The sequence below is a fragment of the Ambystoma mexicanum genome, chromosome 11, assembly GCF_040938575.1.
Source record: "Ambystoma mexicanum isolate Mex_15411 chromosome 11, UKY_AmexF1_1, whole genome shotgun sequence".
Taxonomy (NCBI): domain Eukaryota; kingdom Metazoa; phylum Chordata; class Amphibia; order Caudata; family Ambystomatidae; genus Ambystoma; species Ambystoma mexicanum.
Window position 1 is genome coordinate 1,405,491,145 of NC_090934.1, and position 14,114 is coordinate 1,405,505,258.

The 14,114-nt window shown below is 46.5% G+C and overlaps 1 protein-coding gene across 3 annotated transcripts in view; it reads left to right on the plus strand.

Moving 5' to 3' along the window:
• The window catches only part of ADAMTS17 (ADAM metallopeptidase with thrombospondin type 1 motif 17), a 1,111,828-nt gene that overhangs the window by 963,411 nt on the left and 134,303 nt on the right, over positions 1 to 14,114 (plus strand). For all 3 annotated transcript variants that reach the window (XM_069625034.1, XM_069625036.1, XM_069625035.1), the window contains one exon: positions 13,928 to 14,087. In XM_069625034.1, coding sequence (XP_069481135.1) covers positions 13,928 to 14,087 — 160 coding nt within the window. The remainder of the gene's footprint in view (positions 1 to 13,927; positions 14,088 to 14,114) is intronic.

The window sequence follows — 14,114 nt, forward strand, 5'->3', positions numbered from 1 at the left end:
ATGTGATGGGGCCCAGATCTCAGTATACCAAGATTTGTCGGCCTTCACTTTGGCGAGACGCCGTCTGTGTTCCCCTCTGACGAAAATGCTCCAAGCCAAGGGAGTCCGATACAGATGGGGGTATCCTTTTTCACTTTCTTTCGAGCTCGAGGGATACAAGTATACCCTGATCACCGAAGACGACATCCAACGAGTGACAGGCGAACTCCTAGATAACTTGGATTTTGAACGGGGAGACCGCGATCGCGAGCGCTCCCCGAAGGGCCCAAAAAAGATCAACGCTCCGAAGGAGAGGCGCAGAGTACGAGGCCAAAGGAAATACAGGAGAGTGGCACCAGCGTCGCCGGACCCTCAGAATAGCTGAAACAAACTACTAGAATCGGATGTAAACTTTCTCCACTCGACGTTGCACAGGGGGGATGTTGTTACATTTCAAATCCTTGCACCAAGCCTGAAGGGGCAGGGGGGGCTCGAATGGGTGTTTATAATGAGGTAACGAGCTCGGAGGGGGGAGACATGGTTGGCCGGTTGTGTGACTTTGGGACGATGCCTCAACACGACCAGGCGATCTGGGGGGAGGGGGGTGGGGGGAGTGAAGAGGGGATGTTGGAATGTTGGGGAATTTGTTATAATACGCCAAAGTTTGGGGTCTTGATCGCACCCTGGGGGCAGTTCCTAACCCTCAGCGAGGTGCTGAAACATAGAGGGAGTAACGACGCTTGCATCCTTGAAATTGGAGTTAGGTGCTTCATAACGCATCCTAATGGATGATTCACTCCAATCCTTGTCAGTGGGGTCTCTAAATGTTCGGGGGCTCAACTCACCCACCAAGAGGTCACTACTCATGCGGGAATTTACGAGGACGAAACTACAGTTTCTCTTTGTGCAAGAGACCCACTGGGTTCGGGGGAAGGAACCCAAGCTCAAAGCTAAAAATATAGACCAGGTATTCTCAGCCTCTACCCAGTCCAAGAAGAGGGGAGTAGCTCTGCTGGTGTCCCCCGGGGCTCACTTTGGGTTTAAGGTGGCACAGGCCGACCCCGAGGGTCGGTATCTCATGGTAAAAGGGGATGTGCGGGGACGCCTGTTCACCTTGGTTTGCATATACGCCCCAAACGAGTCACAGGACGTTTTCTGGGAAAGCATGAAGGGGACAATAATGTCATTTGCGGAGGGGACCCTCCTGGTGGGAGGGGACTTTAATATGGTACTCTGCCCCGAAAGGGACAGAAAATCTGTGAACCCTTGCCCCAACATCCGCCTCCACAAAAAATTGGCATCAACCTTCCAGGCAGTGAATGGGGAATTTGGGTTGTGTGACACGAGTACACCCAAGAAAGGTCTGAACCCCGACTACACTTTTTACTCTAAGCCTCACGATGCCTTCTCACGTATAGACTACATTTTGATAGATTCAGCAATGCAGGGTGAGATCACCAGCGCTGGGGTGGAAACCGTCCCCTGGACGGACCATGACATGGTGAAGATTAGGATCGGCCTCCTCCCTACTCCTGTAGCCAGCTCCCGATGGAGTTGTAACGACCTCCTACTACATGACAGGGAGACCCGCCAAACCCTTCTTACAGCCATAGAAGATTATTTCTCCCTGAACGACAACGGGGAGGTAGGCACTATGGGAGTATGGGAGGCTTTTAAGGCAACCATCAGGGGCACCCTAATTGGCATAGGGGCGGGGAAAAAAAGAGAGAGGGACCAGGAAGAGAAAGACCTGAAAACCAAGATAGAGGCCATACAACCGGGTGGTAAACTGAAAACACAGATGTTCCCTGGGCAGTGGGAGGAATTGCAGAAGCTGCGCACTAGATTGGCTCACCTCCAGGTAGGGCAAACGGAAAGGAAGCTCTTGTTTCTGAAACAAAAATATATGGAAAAAGGGGAAAAGGCCGACAAGATACTGGCCTGGAGACTCCGCGAACTTAGGAACAGCAGGAGAGTGAACTCAATCCGCTCTGTGGACGGTAACTCGACCGCAAGGGACTCCAAAATAGCGGAACAATTCAGGCTATACTATGAAAAATTATACTGCTCAGAATACAAGGGGGATGGGATAGAAGTTGATAGGTTCCTGGATTCCCTCCCTGTCCCGGGCCTGCTACCAGACAAGGCCGACACTCTGGAAATCCCCATTTCCCCGGAAGAGGTAATTGACACTATCTCCTCCTTAAAAAGTGGCACGGCCCCGGGGGACGACGGCTTCTCAGTCAAATTTTATAAGACCTATAGATCTACACTCGCCCCCTTCCTGGCCAAGTTGTTTAACTGTGCACTAAGCCATGGGTCCCTCCCTCCCACAATGATGTCAGCCTTAATAGTGGTCCTACCGAAAGACGGCAAAGACCCAGCCCTATGCCAGTCATATCGCCCCATATCGCTCCTAAACACTGACGTCAAAATACTGGCGAAACTCCTGGCGAACAGACTGGCAAAATTCCTCCCCACCCTGGTACATGGTGATCAAGTGGGCTTTATCCCGGGGCGCCAGGGGTCAGATAACATCAGAAAAACCCTCGATCTTATGCATGAGGCTACCGAACAGGGAGTGGAGGGGTACCTCCTTTCACTCGACTCCGAAAAAGCCTTCGACCGGGTCGAATGGCCTTATATGATCAAGGTTCTTAGGAAAATGGGATTGGGAGATAATTTCTGTAGGTGGGTCGCAGCTCTATATAACTCGCCCTCGGCGAGAGTATCAGTTAATGGGGGCACATCCGAACCCTTTTCCCTTTCCCGAGGCACCCGGCAAGGCTGTCCCCTGTCACCTCTCCTATATGCCCTGGCCATGGAGCCCCTGGCTATAGCGGTTAGGAACGACCCGGAGATTAGGGGTATACGATGTGGGGAGTGCGAGTTTAAGCTCTCTCTGTTTGCTGACGACATACTGGGCTATCTGACCAGCATTCACACTTCCCTACCAAGGCTGTTTGATCTCATAAACCTTTTCGGCTCCTTTTCGGGGCTGAGAATAAACGCATCCAAATCAAGTATTATGCCAATGGGCCCAGGGGAACAAGATATTGAGAACAAAACCGACATTCAAGGGGTTAGAATCGAGCGAACATCCACAAGGTATCTGGGCATCATCATCCCCAGAGATCTGTCTCATCTATACCAAGGGAATTTCCCTGGAATCCTCGCCCAGGTCAGTAGCGATCTCAAAAGATGGGCCCCCCTCACGCTCTCCTGGCTTGGACGCATGGTCTCGGTTAAGATGAACATCTTACCTCGCCTTCTCTATCTCTTCTCAGCTCTCCCTGTCGTGATACCTGAGGCCTTTTTCGAGGTGCTCCAGTCTCGTGTCCTTCACTTCATTTGGAACGGCAAAAGGCCCAGGGTTAAAACTTCTACTCTGACCCTCCCAAAGTCTCATGGTGGCTTCGGACTCCCCGATTTTAGGCTCTATTATAAAGCAGCTCAGCTCAGGGTGATGTTGGAGCACATGCGGGACAACATGCGTACATTCTGGACGTATGTCGAAGACATCCACGCACATCCGAAGAAGGTCAGGGACTATCTATGGGCCTCTCCCAGGTCACTCCCCCCACAACTCAAGACACATCCTACCTTAGCAGTCCTTTGGTCACTGTGGAAACCCAGCAAAGCTAATAATTTGATATCTACATGGCCTTCGCCTCTGTCATCTCTATGGGGCCCGCCCATCGATCTGGACATGAGGGGCTTTCGGGACACCCAGGCATGGTCTGACAAGGGACTGGAAAGAGTCTCCCAGCTTACACGAGAAGAGGGCTTCATTGAATACGACAGCTTGGCAGAGGCTCTGGTGGACAGGCCCCCCACGGTTTTTGAATTCCTGCGGCTGAAAGGGATACTTACCCAACCGCGGTGGTCCGACCAGCTTAGTCGCCCCCTCACCCCATTCGAACTAATTCTGGCCAAAAGTAAATCCCGCAAAGGTTCGCTATCTAAGTTTTATAGTGTGCTGATTACAGCCGACCTAGAAGGCAGACAACCCTTCAAGCGCATATGGGAAGAGAGGATGGGGATGCCAATAGAGGACCACACCTGGAGGGCTGTTTTCAAGTGCATTTTCACAGGCTCCCTATACACAGCAGCTATGGAACATAACTTTAAAATCCTCCATTCATGGCATCGCCCCCCGGCGCTATTGTCTAGAATGTTCCGGGATGTTTCCCCCCTTTGCCCCAGGGGATGCCATCAACGGGGAACCTGGTTTCATATGTGGTGGAGTTGCCCGTCCATACAGGTATACTGGACGGAGCTTCTAAGCTGGATCAAAGATATCGAGGGTTACGGCCCATCTTTGCACCCGCTGGAAATCCTACTGGGTTCCCCCATGCCGGATTCGGAGGTGAATGCCTTCCCCAAGGTCATATGCGCCATGTTGCGGGCAGGGAGACTGGCGCTTGCGCAAAAATGGAAAAGTGTCCGGGCCCCCTCTAAAGAGGAATGGCTCTGCAAGCTCAGAGCGATATTCAGCTACGAAAAACTCTCGGCGATAGCAAACAATACTATGTCTGATTTTGTCCAAGAATGGACGGCAGTGCTGCTGCACGATGATTGTATTACTATGCGATTGTAGAGGGGCGATTGAACAAATGTTTAAACCAATGGTTGCTATGCGCTGGTCCCCATGCCCCTCAGAGGGTTGGTCTTGCCCTGGCCTAAGCACCACATGGTCTTACCCCACTGTTTCAAGGATCACATTTCTCTATCGCCGCGCTATGCAAGTGTTCTTCCCTATGCTTAATATAGTTGCATTTTCCCTAAAGTTGGCGTAACAATTGTTTTGGGGGAGGGTTCGGGAGGGGGGAAGGGGGTTGGGAGTTAACCAGAAAATGTTTCTGACAATGTGTTTTTCTTTTTTTTTACATCTATTGCGGGTGGAAAAGGCCAGTAGGCCCACCCTGTCGTGTATGTTGTCAATAAAAATAAATTTAAAAAAAAAAAAACTAAAGACAGCATCAGCTCTTGGAGCAGCATTCTGGAGACGACTAGCCATGGGTTTGCATCTCGGGAAACATTCAAGTCTCATAATGTGCGGCTTCTGCTGCAAGTTCAGACACAATTGCTAAATATTCCATTTGATGGAAAAACCCTCATCAGCAAGGAAACCCATGAGGCAATGGAAATAATTAAAAATAAACTGACCAAGCTATGTCCATGGGGGCACCACAGATGTGAACTCCGTTCAGCAAGGCAGGTCAGCCGAGGCGAGGAACACGCAAACAAATGCAATTTTCTGAGGCCTTCCAACCGAACTACGGATCCGGGTGGCAACAAGCCCCTCAAAGGACCAAAATAGCTGACAGAGGAATTAACACAAAACATGGAAGCAAAAGGGGCTGTCCGCAGGTTGCAGCACCTTCAGTAATTAACAATGTGAGCTCAGTAACCCATCACTACAGGTTCTTTGTAGGTTAGTCGGAAAGAATAAGTGGGGGCAAGTGAGACACAGTGCCCAGCCAATACAGCATGCAATAATTCAAAAATCTAACACCATTACCGCAAATTGGGGAATGGCGAAAGACGGAAGCCACTTGCCCTTCATACGTTTTATGGACTGGGAACCATTCAAAGATGTTCATTTGTAGCAAGGCATCCGTTGTTTTATTTATTCTGCAAATGTCCTATATATTAAACAAGAAATTGCATATTAAAGCCATAACTGCTGAGGAAATGCATTCAGAAGTTCATGGTGGCAACAGGAGATGATGCCATAACTTTTCTAGGGGAGCGTTAGCTCTTGGCAACCATAGACCCAAAGGATGCTTAGGTCAACTTCCTGCTAATGCAAACAGTAGAACTAAAAGAGACGCACTTCACACCCTGATTAAATACTTGAAATAGACATAGGTCTGGAATGCTATCAGTTGGGGGTTTGGTCCTTTGGCATAAAGTCTGTGTCCAGTATTAGTTGCAGCATATCTCAGGTGGCAAGCAACATGATTGGTTGCTGAAAAGTAACTCAACAGCAAGAGTCCCAATGGGCTAAAGCAGGACACACCGAGTGGTGAATCAATGGTGGTGTATAGTCGGATCTACACTGGACCTAGTGGTGCATCCATTGTGGTGTGTAGTCGGATCTACACTTGACCTAGTGGTGCATCCATTGTGGTGTGCAGTCGGATCTACACTTGACCTAGTGGTGCATCCATTGTGGTGTGCAGTCGGATCTACACTTGACCTAGTGGTGCATCCATTGTGGTGTGCAGTCGGATCTACACTTGACCTAGTGGTGCATCCATTGTGGTGTGCAAGTCGAATCTACACTTGACCTAGTGGTGCATCCATTGTGGTGTGCAAGTCGAATCTACACTTGACCTAGTGGTGCATCCATTGTGGTGTGTAGTCGGATCTGCACTTGACCTAGTGGTGCATCCATTGTGGTGTGTAGTCGGATCTGCACTTGACCTAGTGGTGCATCCATTGTGGTGTGTTGTCGGATATGCACTTGACCTAGTGGTGCATCCATTGTGGTGTGTAGTCGGATCTGCACTTGACCTAGTGGTGCATCCATTGTGGTGTGTAGTCGGATCTGCACTTGACCTAGTGGTGCATCCATTGTGGTGGGGGGTAACTTGAGTGTCTGAGCGGATAATCAAGGCAAATCGTCTGAGAGATGTGACCTATAAAACATGGCATACTAATGATAGTATCCCTCAATGAAAGATACATGTGTTACATGTTAAAACTGAAAAGTGATCTTACGGAAATTAGCACTCTTGAGATAATGTTGGAATGCTGACAGCCGATCAGGAGCCATGTCTTGTCATCCAGGCAGTATTCGCGGGTGTAGCCACAGGCCCTGAAGCCTGTCAGTACTGCAACGCTCTCCTGCTCGCTACTGTCCCGGACGCTCTCCGCTACATGTCCCCCCCTAAATTCCATGATTTCCTCGAGTCGCCTGTGAGCCTCCACCCATCCCTGGGCTCCACACACCACTCCTATTCATTTAAGGCCTTGGACAACTGCTAGCTTCCTCCTCCCTACAGCATTGAAAAGGCACTGCCTCCCCGTAGGTTGCCGAGTGCCGGTTGCTCGGCGGCCATTCCAGGACAGTGCATCCCCCATTTCATTTATATACATATTTCTTTTTTAACTCTTCTCCCTCCGCCCAGGCCTGCCACTCAGCACCATGGCAGAGTGGCCATGACATCATTGCTAGCATCATGACTCTTATGAACCCAGAAGACTGATTTATGTGCCCAAGACAAAACAATTACCAATAGTACTTTCAATAGCACTTTGAATGTAGATTGACTTTAAAATAGCACTTAAAATAAATTGTGCTGTCTATGCCTGTTCCTCCTACAGGCCGAATTGTGAGAGCCTGAGCGCACTGGCTGTGCAAGAGCACAGTAACATCATCATTGGCTCTTTGCCTGTCCCTTCGGAGCCCGGAAGACCATCAGAGAAGTGCCACCATTGTTGCCTGCCAACCGCCGGCAACCTGAGAGGCCACGCCCCAAGACTCAATCTCATCCCGATCGCCGTGGATTTAACGTCCCGACTTCTGGCGAAGTAGGACTCTGCTGTCTGCAGCTGTCCGCGGCGGGATCGCGGCCCATGGCCCTGTAGTCATACCGTCCTGCAGCCCCTCCTCTTCCCCAGTGCCCCCGGGCAAAACATCACCTGGCTCCAGGCTTTCCATCAAAGTACTGGTTCTCATTTTCATGACTACAACAATACCTACTTTTCTTTCACCTGATAGCCTACAATCTGATACCAAGTTTACATACTCTTGCTCTAATCCCAACCTCATCTACCCAACGACTACTAAAACATCTGCTTCCATAGACCTGGGCCTTTGGAATGCCAGGTCTCTGCAATAAAACAACTGCAGTGCTGGACCTCTTTTTAAGGGTACGTTTTCGCTTTCTCTGTATTACTGAAACCTGGATTCAACCCCATAATAGAATGGTTGCTGCCTCTCTTACCTCTTCTCTATCCTTCTTTGCTCATGTCCCTCGAGCTGGCAATCACGGAGTGTGCTCTGGCATTCTTTATCGTTCTTCTTACTCCTCTATTCAGCCACCTGTTACTTTCCCAGCCTATTCTTCTTTCGAATTTACTTACAAGATATTTACTCCTCCTATTTCTTTTCTGATCATCTATGGTCCCCCCGGCCCACTTGGCTCGTTCTGTGCTGATTTTGATCTTCCCCTTTCTCACATCTTGCCCAGTCCATCTCCACTTGTATTACTAGAAGATTTCAATCTTCATCTTTCCTTCACTCACTTGACTTCTCCTTTACTCTCTATTCTTGACTCTCATCTGCTCTTACCTCTCCCCACTCCTCCTACTCACATTAGATCTAATCCTTCTCTCTACTTTCAATGCTTCTTCTGTGTTAGCCCTACCTGTTTATTTGTCTGACCACTACTTACTTTCGGTCTCACTTTTGTCTTCTACTCCCCAGCTCTCCTCTACTACTCTTCCACCCAAAACATCCTTTCGACGTGATGTACGCAGCTTCAACTCCTCACTTTTCTATGACACCTGTACTACTATTCTACCCTCCTTAAAAAAGTTTTCCTCTCTTACTGCTGATGAGGCAGCATCTACTCTCTCATCATCCCTCTCTCTTGGTCTTGACCAACTCTACCCTCTCTTTGCTTTCTCAACCTTGGCTTTCCCCTCATCTTCGCGTTATGCGACGTCTTCTCTGTAAGCTGGAGATACTGGCTCAAAACTAGATCTTTACCTAATCACTCTGCTTATTTCTCCTATCATGCTCTATATGATAGCTGTCTTACTTCTGCTAAACGTTGCTACTTTTCAGACCTTCTTCACACACAATCCACCTATCCCAGACGTCTTTTTCAAACTGTAGCACTGCGTCTTTCTCCCCCTCTACTCCCGGATCACTCTATTTATTCTACCTTGTCTGCACCCCAATTTGCTCACTTCTTTTCCTCTAAAGTTCATTCCCTGAGTCAAGACATTCTAAATTCTCCTTCCCCATCACTGTATCTGCAACCCATCCCCTCCTACTCCAACTGCTCTCATCTCTAGTTTCTCTCCAGTTTCTGACTCTGATGTACTACTTCTGTTAGCCAAAGCTCATCCTACCGCTACTCCTACTGACCCAATCGCATCTGCTCTCATTCCTAAAATGTATCCCCTTCTTGTACGTTATCTTGTTTCTCTTTTCAATACCTGCCTCAGTACTTCTGTCTTTCCCTCAGCCTTCAAACACAAAACAATTATTCCTATTCTGAAAAATCCCACTGCCAACCCTCTTATTGTCTCCAATTTCCAGCCTATCTCTCTCTTACCCTATCTTTCTAAACTCCTTGAACGTCTTGTCTATTCTCAGATTTGGTTATAGGTTAGAGGATCGAAAAAAAAGGGTCGAATGGTCAAAGGATCGACTCAAAAGTACCGAAAACAAAAGGATCGAATTCTTTTTTTTTGGGGGGGGATACCTCCCCAACTCCCGTTTTTTTGTTTTTTTGGTAAAAACATTTTTTTACCTATACGAAAACCAAAAAAATATATAATAAAAAAACATTTGATACTTTTGTTTTCGGCCCTATTGTGTCGATCCTTTTGCATTCGATCCTTTTTCATTCGATGCTTTAACTGGACAGCCTCAGATTGCATCCTTAGTCACTGACCTATCTCTTCTTCCTTGTTTTCAGTCTGGTTTTCGTCCTCGTCACTCCACTGAGACTGCCCTGATCTGTGCACTTAACGCTTTTCTATCAGCTTGCTACTCTAAACACTCCTCTTTTCTTATCGTGCTCCACTTATCTGCTGCTTTTGACACAGTGGATCACTCTATGCTCTTGGAATATCTCTCCTCCTTTGGTCTTAGGGATGCTGTTCTTTCCTGGTTCTCTTCCTAGCTTTCGAATAGAACCTTTTCTATTTCCTGGGCGGTCAGATCTCTTTACCCCTTCCCCTCGAGCACGCTGTTCCCCAAGGATCAGTCTTGGGTCCCTTTCTTTTCTCTCTTTACACTTCTGAACTCGCAGCCATAATTTCTTCTTTTGGTCTTTCTCATCACTTTAATGCCGATGATACACAACTTTCCCTATCTTTCTCGTCTTTCACTCAAGAAATTCACTATACCCTTACAGCCTGTCTTTCTGCTATCAAATCTTGGATGGCTTTCCATGTCCTGACCTTAAATGCAGGGAACACTGAGGTGCTATTCTTCCCTGCTAACAAAATCCCACCTCACCCACCTTCATATCTTTTACATCCGCTAGTCTTACTATTTCTCCCACAGCTCGGAATCTTGGCCTTTACCTTCACTCTAATCTCTCCTTTGTTCACCATATCTCTCTTACCTCTCATTCCTATCGTTTCCATCTGTACAACATTCACAAAGTCTGCCCTTTTCTCACTTTTCAGGCTACTAAACTCCTTATCTCCTCCTTAATTTTCTCACGACTCCTCTACTGCTCTAACACTCGCTTAGGTCTCCCAAGTTCTCGTCTTGCTCCCTTGAAATCAATCTATAATCCCTCTGTTCGTCTACTTTGCCTTCTTTCCTATCATGACTCAATTTCTTCTTCACTTGCTTCACTTGGCTGGCTACCTTTTCATTCTCAGCTCAAATTCCATTTCCTATGCTTAGTGTTTAAATCACTCTACCAGCGTGCACCTGACTATCTAGAGTCACTTCTTTCCTTTTACAGTCCATGTCGCCCCCTGCGTTCTTCCTGTCTTTTCAGACTGAATGTTCCACGCGCACCATGTACCCAGTCCCGCTTCCGGTCCTTTCAGCTTCTTGCCCCCCTACATTGGAATGCCCTTCCTGTGGCTATTCCTTCTATCACTGACTACTCTATTTTCCGCTCTTCTTTGAAATCTCATCTTCTACATTGTTCTTGATTGTCAGCTACCAGCATTGATGTTCTAATGTTTATTTACCATTACTGTTGTACCATACTTTGTTTTTAAATTGTACAGCGCTTTGGGTTAAAGCGCTATGTAAAACACAATAAAATACAAAATACAAATATTAATTGAAAATAGTTCACACAGTATAATACTTGCGAGTAGGCAGAAAGTAAAACTCACCACCCCGTTTAAAAATATCTTTTGGAGTGGACACAGCTACTGAGCATGAATGTCTTTTTGATGGTCCAAACCTGCAGTATGCAATGCACCATTTGACAACCAGCAATAATAGTCCAAACCTGCAGTATGCAATGCACCATTTGATAACCAGCAATAATAGTCCAAACCTGCAGTATGCAATGCACCATTTGATAACTAGCAATAATAGTCCAAACCTGCAGTATGCAATGCACCATTTGACAACCAGCAATAATAGTCCAAACCTGCAGTATGCAATGCACCATTTGATAACCAGCAATAATAGTCCAAACCTGCAGTATGCAATGCACCATTTGACAACCAGCAATAATAGTCCAAACCTGCAGTATGCAATGCACCATTTGATAACTAGCAATAATAGTCTAAACCTGCAGTATGCAATGCACCATTTGGTAACTAGCAATAATAGTCCAAACCTGCAGTATGCAATGCACCATTTGATCACCAGCAACAATAGTCCAAACCTGCAGTATGCAATGCACTATTGTATAACAAGCAATAATATACCAAACCTGCAGTATGCGATGCATCATTTGATAACAAGCAAAAATATTCCAAACCTGCAGTATGCGATGCATCATTTGATAACAAGCAATAATAGTCCAAACCTGCAGTATGCAATGCACCATTTGATCACCAGCAACAATAGTCCAAACCTGCAGTATGCAATGCACTATTGTATAACAAGCAATAATATTCCAAACCTGCAGTATGCGATGCATCATTTGATAACAAGCAATAATATTCCAAACCTGCAGTATGCAATGCACCATTGTATAACAAGCAATAATATTCCAAACCTGCAGTATGCGATGCATCATTTGATAACAAGCAATAATATTCCAAACCTGCAGTATGCAATGCACCATTTGATAACAAGCAAAAATATTTTTTTGATCTTCTTTTGTCCATATCTTTTTCTTTTTTTTTTGGTACGAGTAAATCTGCCGGAATACCGGCCAACCGAATTACCTTTACCACCATTTGGTCTGCCGGATTAAAAGTGGTGGTAGGCGTGTAATTCCCCATTTATTTTTAATTCATTGGACTCAATGGGTTTTTTTTTTGGAGGAATCATTGCAGCAAAAATAATTCTGCCGATTCTGTAGGTTTTTTGCCATTGAGTGGGGAGATTTACCTCCCAAATTTTCCTGGAGGCAAATCCTTCACTCCAAACCCAACCTCATAGTTTGGCGTAGTGGTAAAGTTGGCGGTAACTTACTGCCAACTTTAACACTTACCGCCATACTCGTAATGAGGCCGAATGTACTACTATCATAAGGTTTGCATACATTAACACAGAATCTCCACATCGCTAGCCGGTCACAGGTCCAACATTAAGAATCCATGATCTACTGCTTTAATAAGAGGGCCTCAGTGAAGTATTGTGTATTTTTTCTTTCTTGCTGCATACAGATATGGTTTCTATTTCTTGACTCAATGGCTTTCACTGGATAGAACGCAGAGTTGTCTCTTCCAAGCTCAGACCCATGGCTTCCATGTTTCACACTGGTCTCTGCAGTTGCCACTTCCCCAGCGTCATTTATGGTGGCCCTCCACCCTCAAGACTCAGGCTGCTTGGGGAGCCCGATGATGCAAAAGAGACTGTAGGCATACACTTTCCGTGATGACTGGGCATAATGCAACAGGCTTTGCAGTGCAAGCTGGACATATGACATATATCAGGGCATAATTGACCAATGCCTTGCAGTGCTCCATTGCAGCGTGCCCAGTGAGCCTGGCTGTGTTCACTGCGCATACTGGGGTCAGGGCTTGCTCTGCTATCCTGTAATAACAGAATCTGGGCTTGAAGTCCTAACTGGTTATAATGGAACGTTGACTTACACTGCGGTGTACACATAATGGAATATGAATATGCTATCTGTGCCAACTAGGCCGATTGGCACCGAATATAGAGTGCTTGGACAGTGCTAAGCAGACATACCTTGGTATCAGTGGCATTTGGTGTAAGTACCTTACCAACCAGTGATGTGAGTGGCTGGCAAATTGCAATTGTATGTCTGTGCCTTTTCTGGCCATGGAAATACCTGGAAATGCTTTTAGCAGCTGGCATGGTTTGGAAGGGGGTAACGTCTTGTGAGTGACTGGGCTTGTGATGGAAAAACATGGCGATGGTTTCAGTGCCACTTCAAAGGCAAGACCCTACATTTCAAAGGGTAATACCCAAAAAGATTGAGGGCAAAAGACTGAATCCCAAAAGACCCAATATAAGATGCCCAATTTGGCTGCATATATATATATATATATATATATATATATATATATATATATATATATATATATATATATATATATATATATATATATATATCTATATATATATATATATATATATATATATATATATATATATGTCTGGGGGGTTTAATATAAAATGTGGAGGGGTAAGGGGGAAATGCGGGGGGCTCCCCTCACATATATATATGCGGTCAAACGGCGAGAAAAATATGAATTCGGTCTTTTGGGATACATTTTCTGGCCCGGACAAATCACCCAAATTCATTCAAAGAACATCTTGTCAATCGCTGCTTCACACCCCTACTCCCCTTATCCTTCAGAGCAACCTCTGCTAGCCACGCGCCCTACCTGTAACCCCCTGGGTGTTCCCCCTTTGTACACCCCCTTTGGTTTCAAGCTAGGTTTTCACTTCATAAATAACATGCCTTCATATCTGTATGGGATGTCAGTTACAGATGGCAGCAACCGGAAAATAGTCTTATTACCTGGGCATTTGCCGTCACTACCTAGACAATTATACAAGAGTTGGACCTCTTGGCTTTGTCAATGCCCATTTGTTTACTCCTCTCATTCCCTTCCATCTGTTGCCCAATAGGTGCTGCTGTTTCATGACCAGAACTATGGCATCCACTATGAATACACCATTTCGGTGAACCTCGCGGAGGAGCTACCGCGGGAGCCGGAAAAGCAGCGAGAACCCTTGTACCTCTGGACGCACAGCGGGTGGGAAGGCTGCAGTGTGCAGTGCGGTGGAGGTAGGTGCTTCAGGGTCCATGACCATG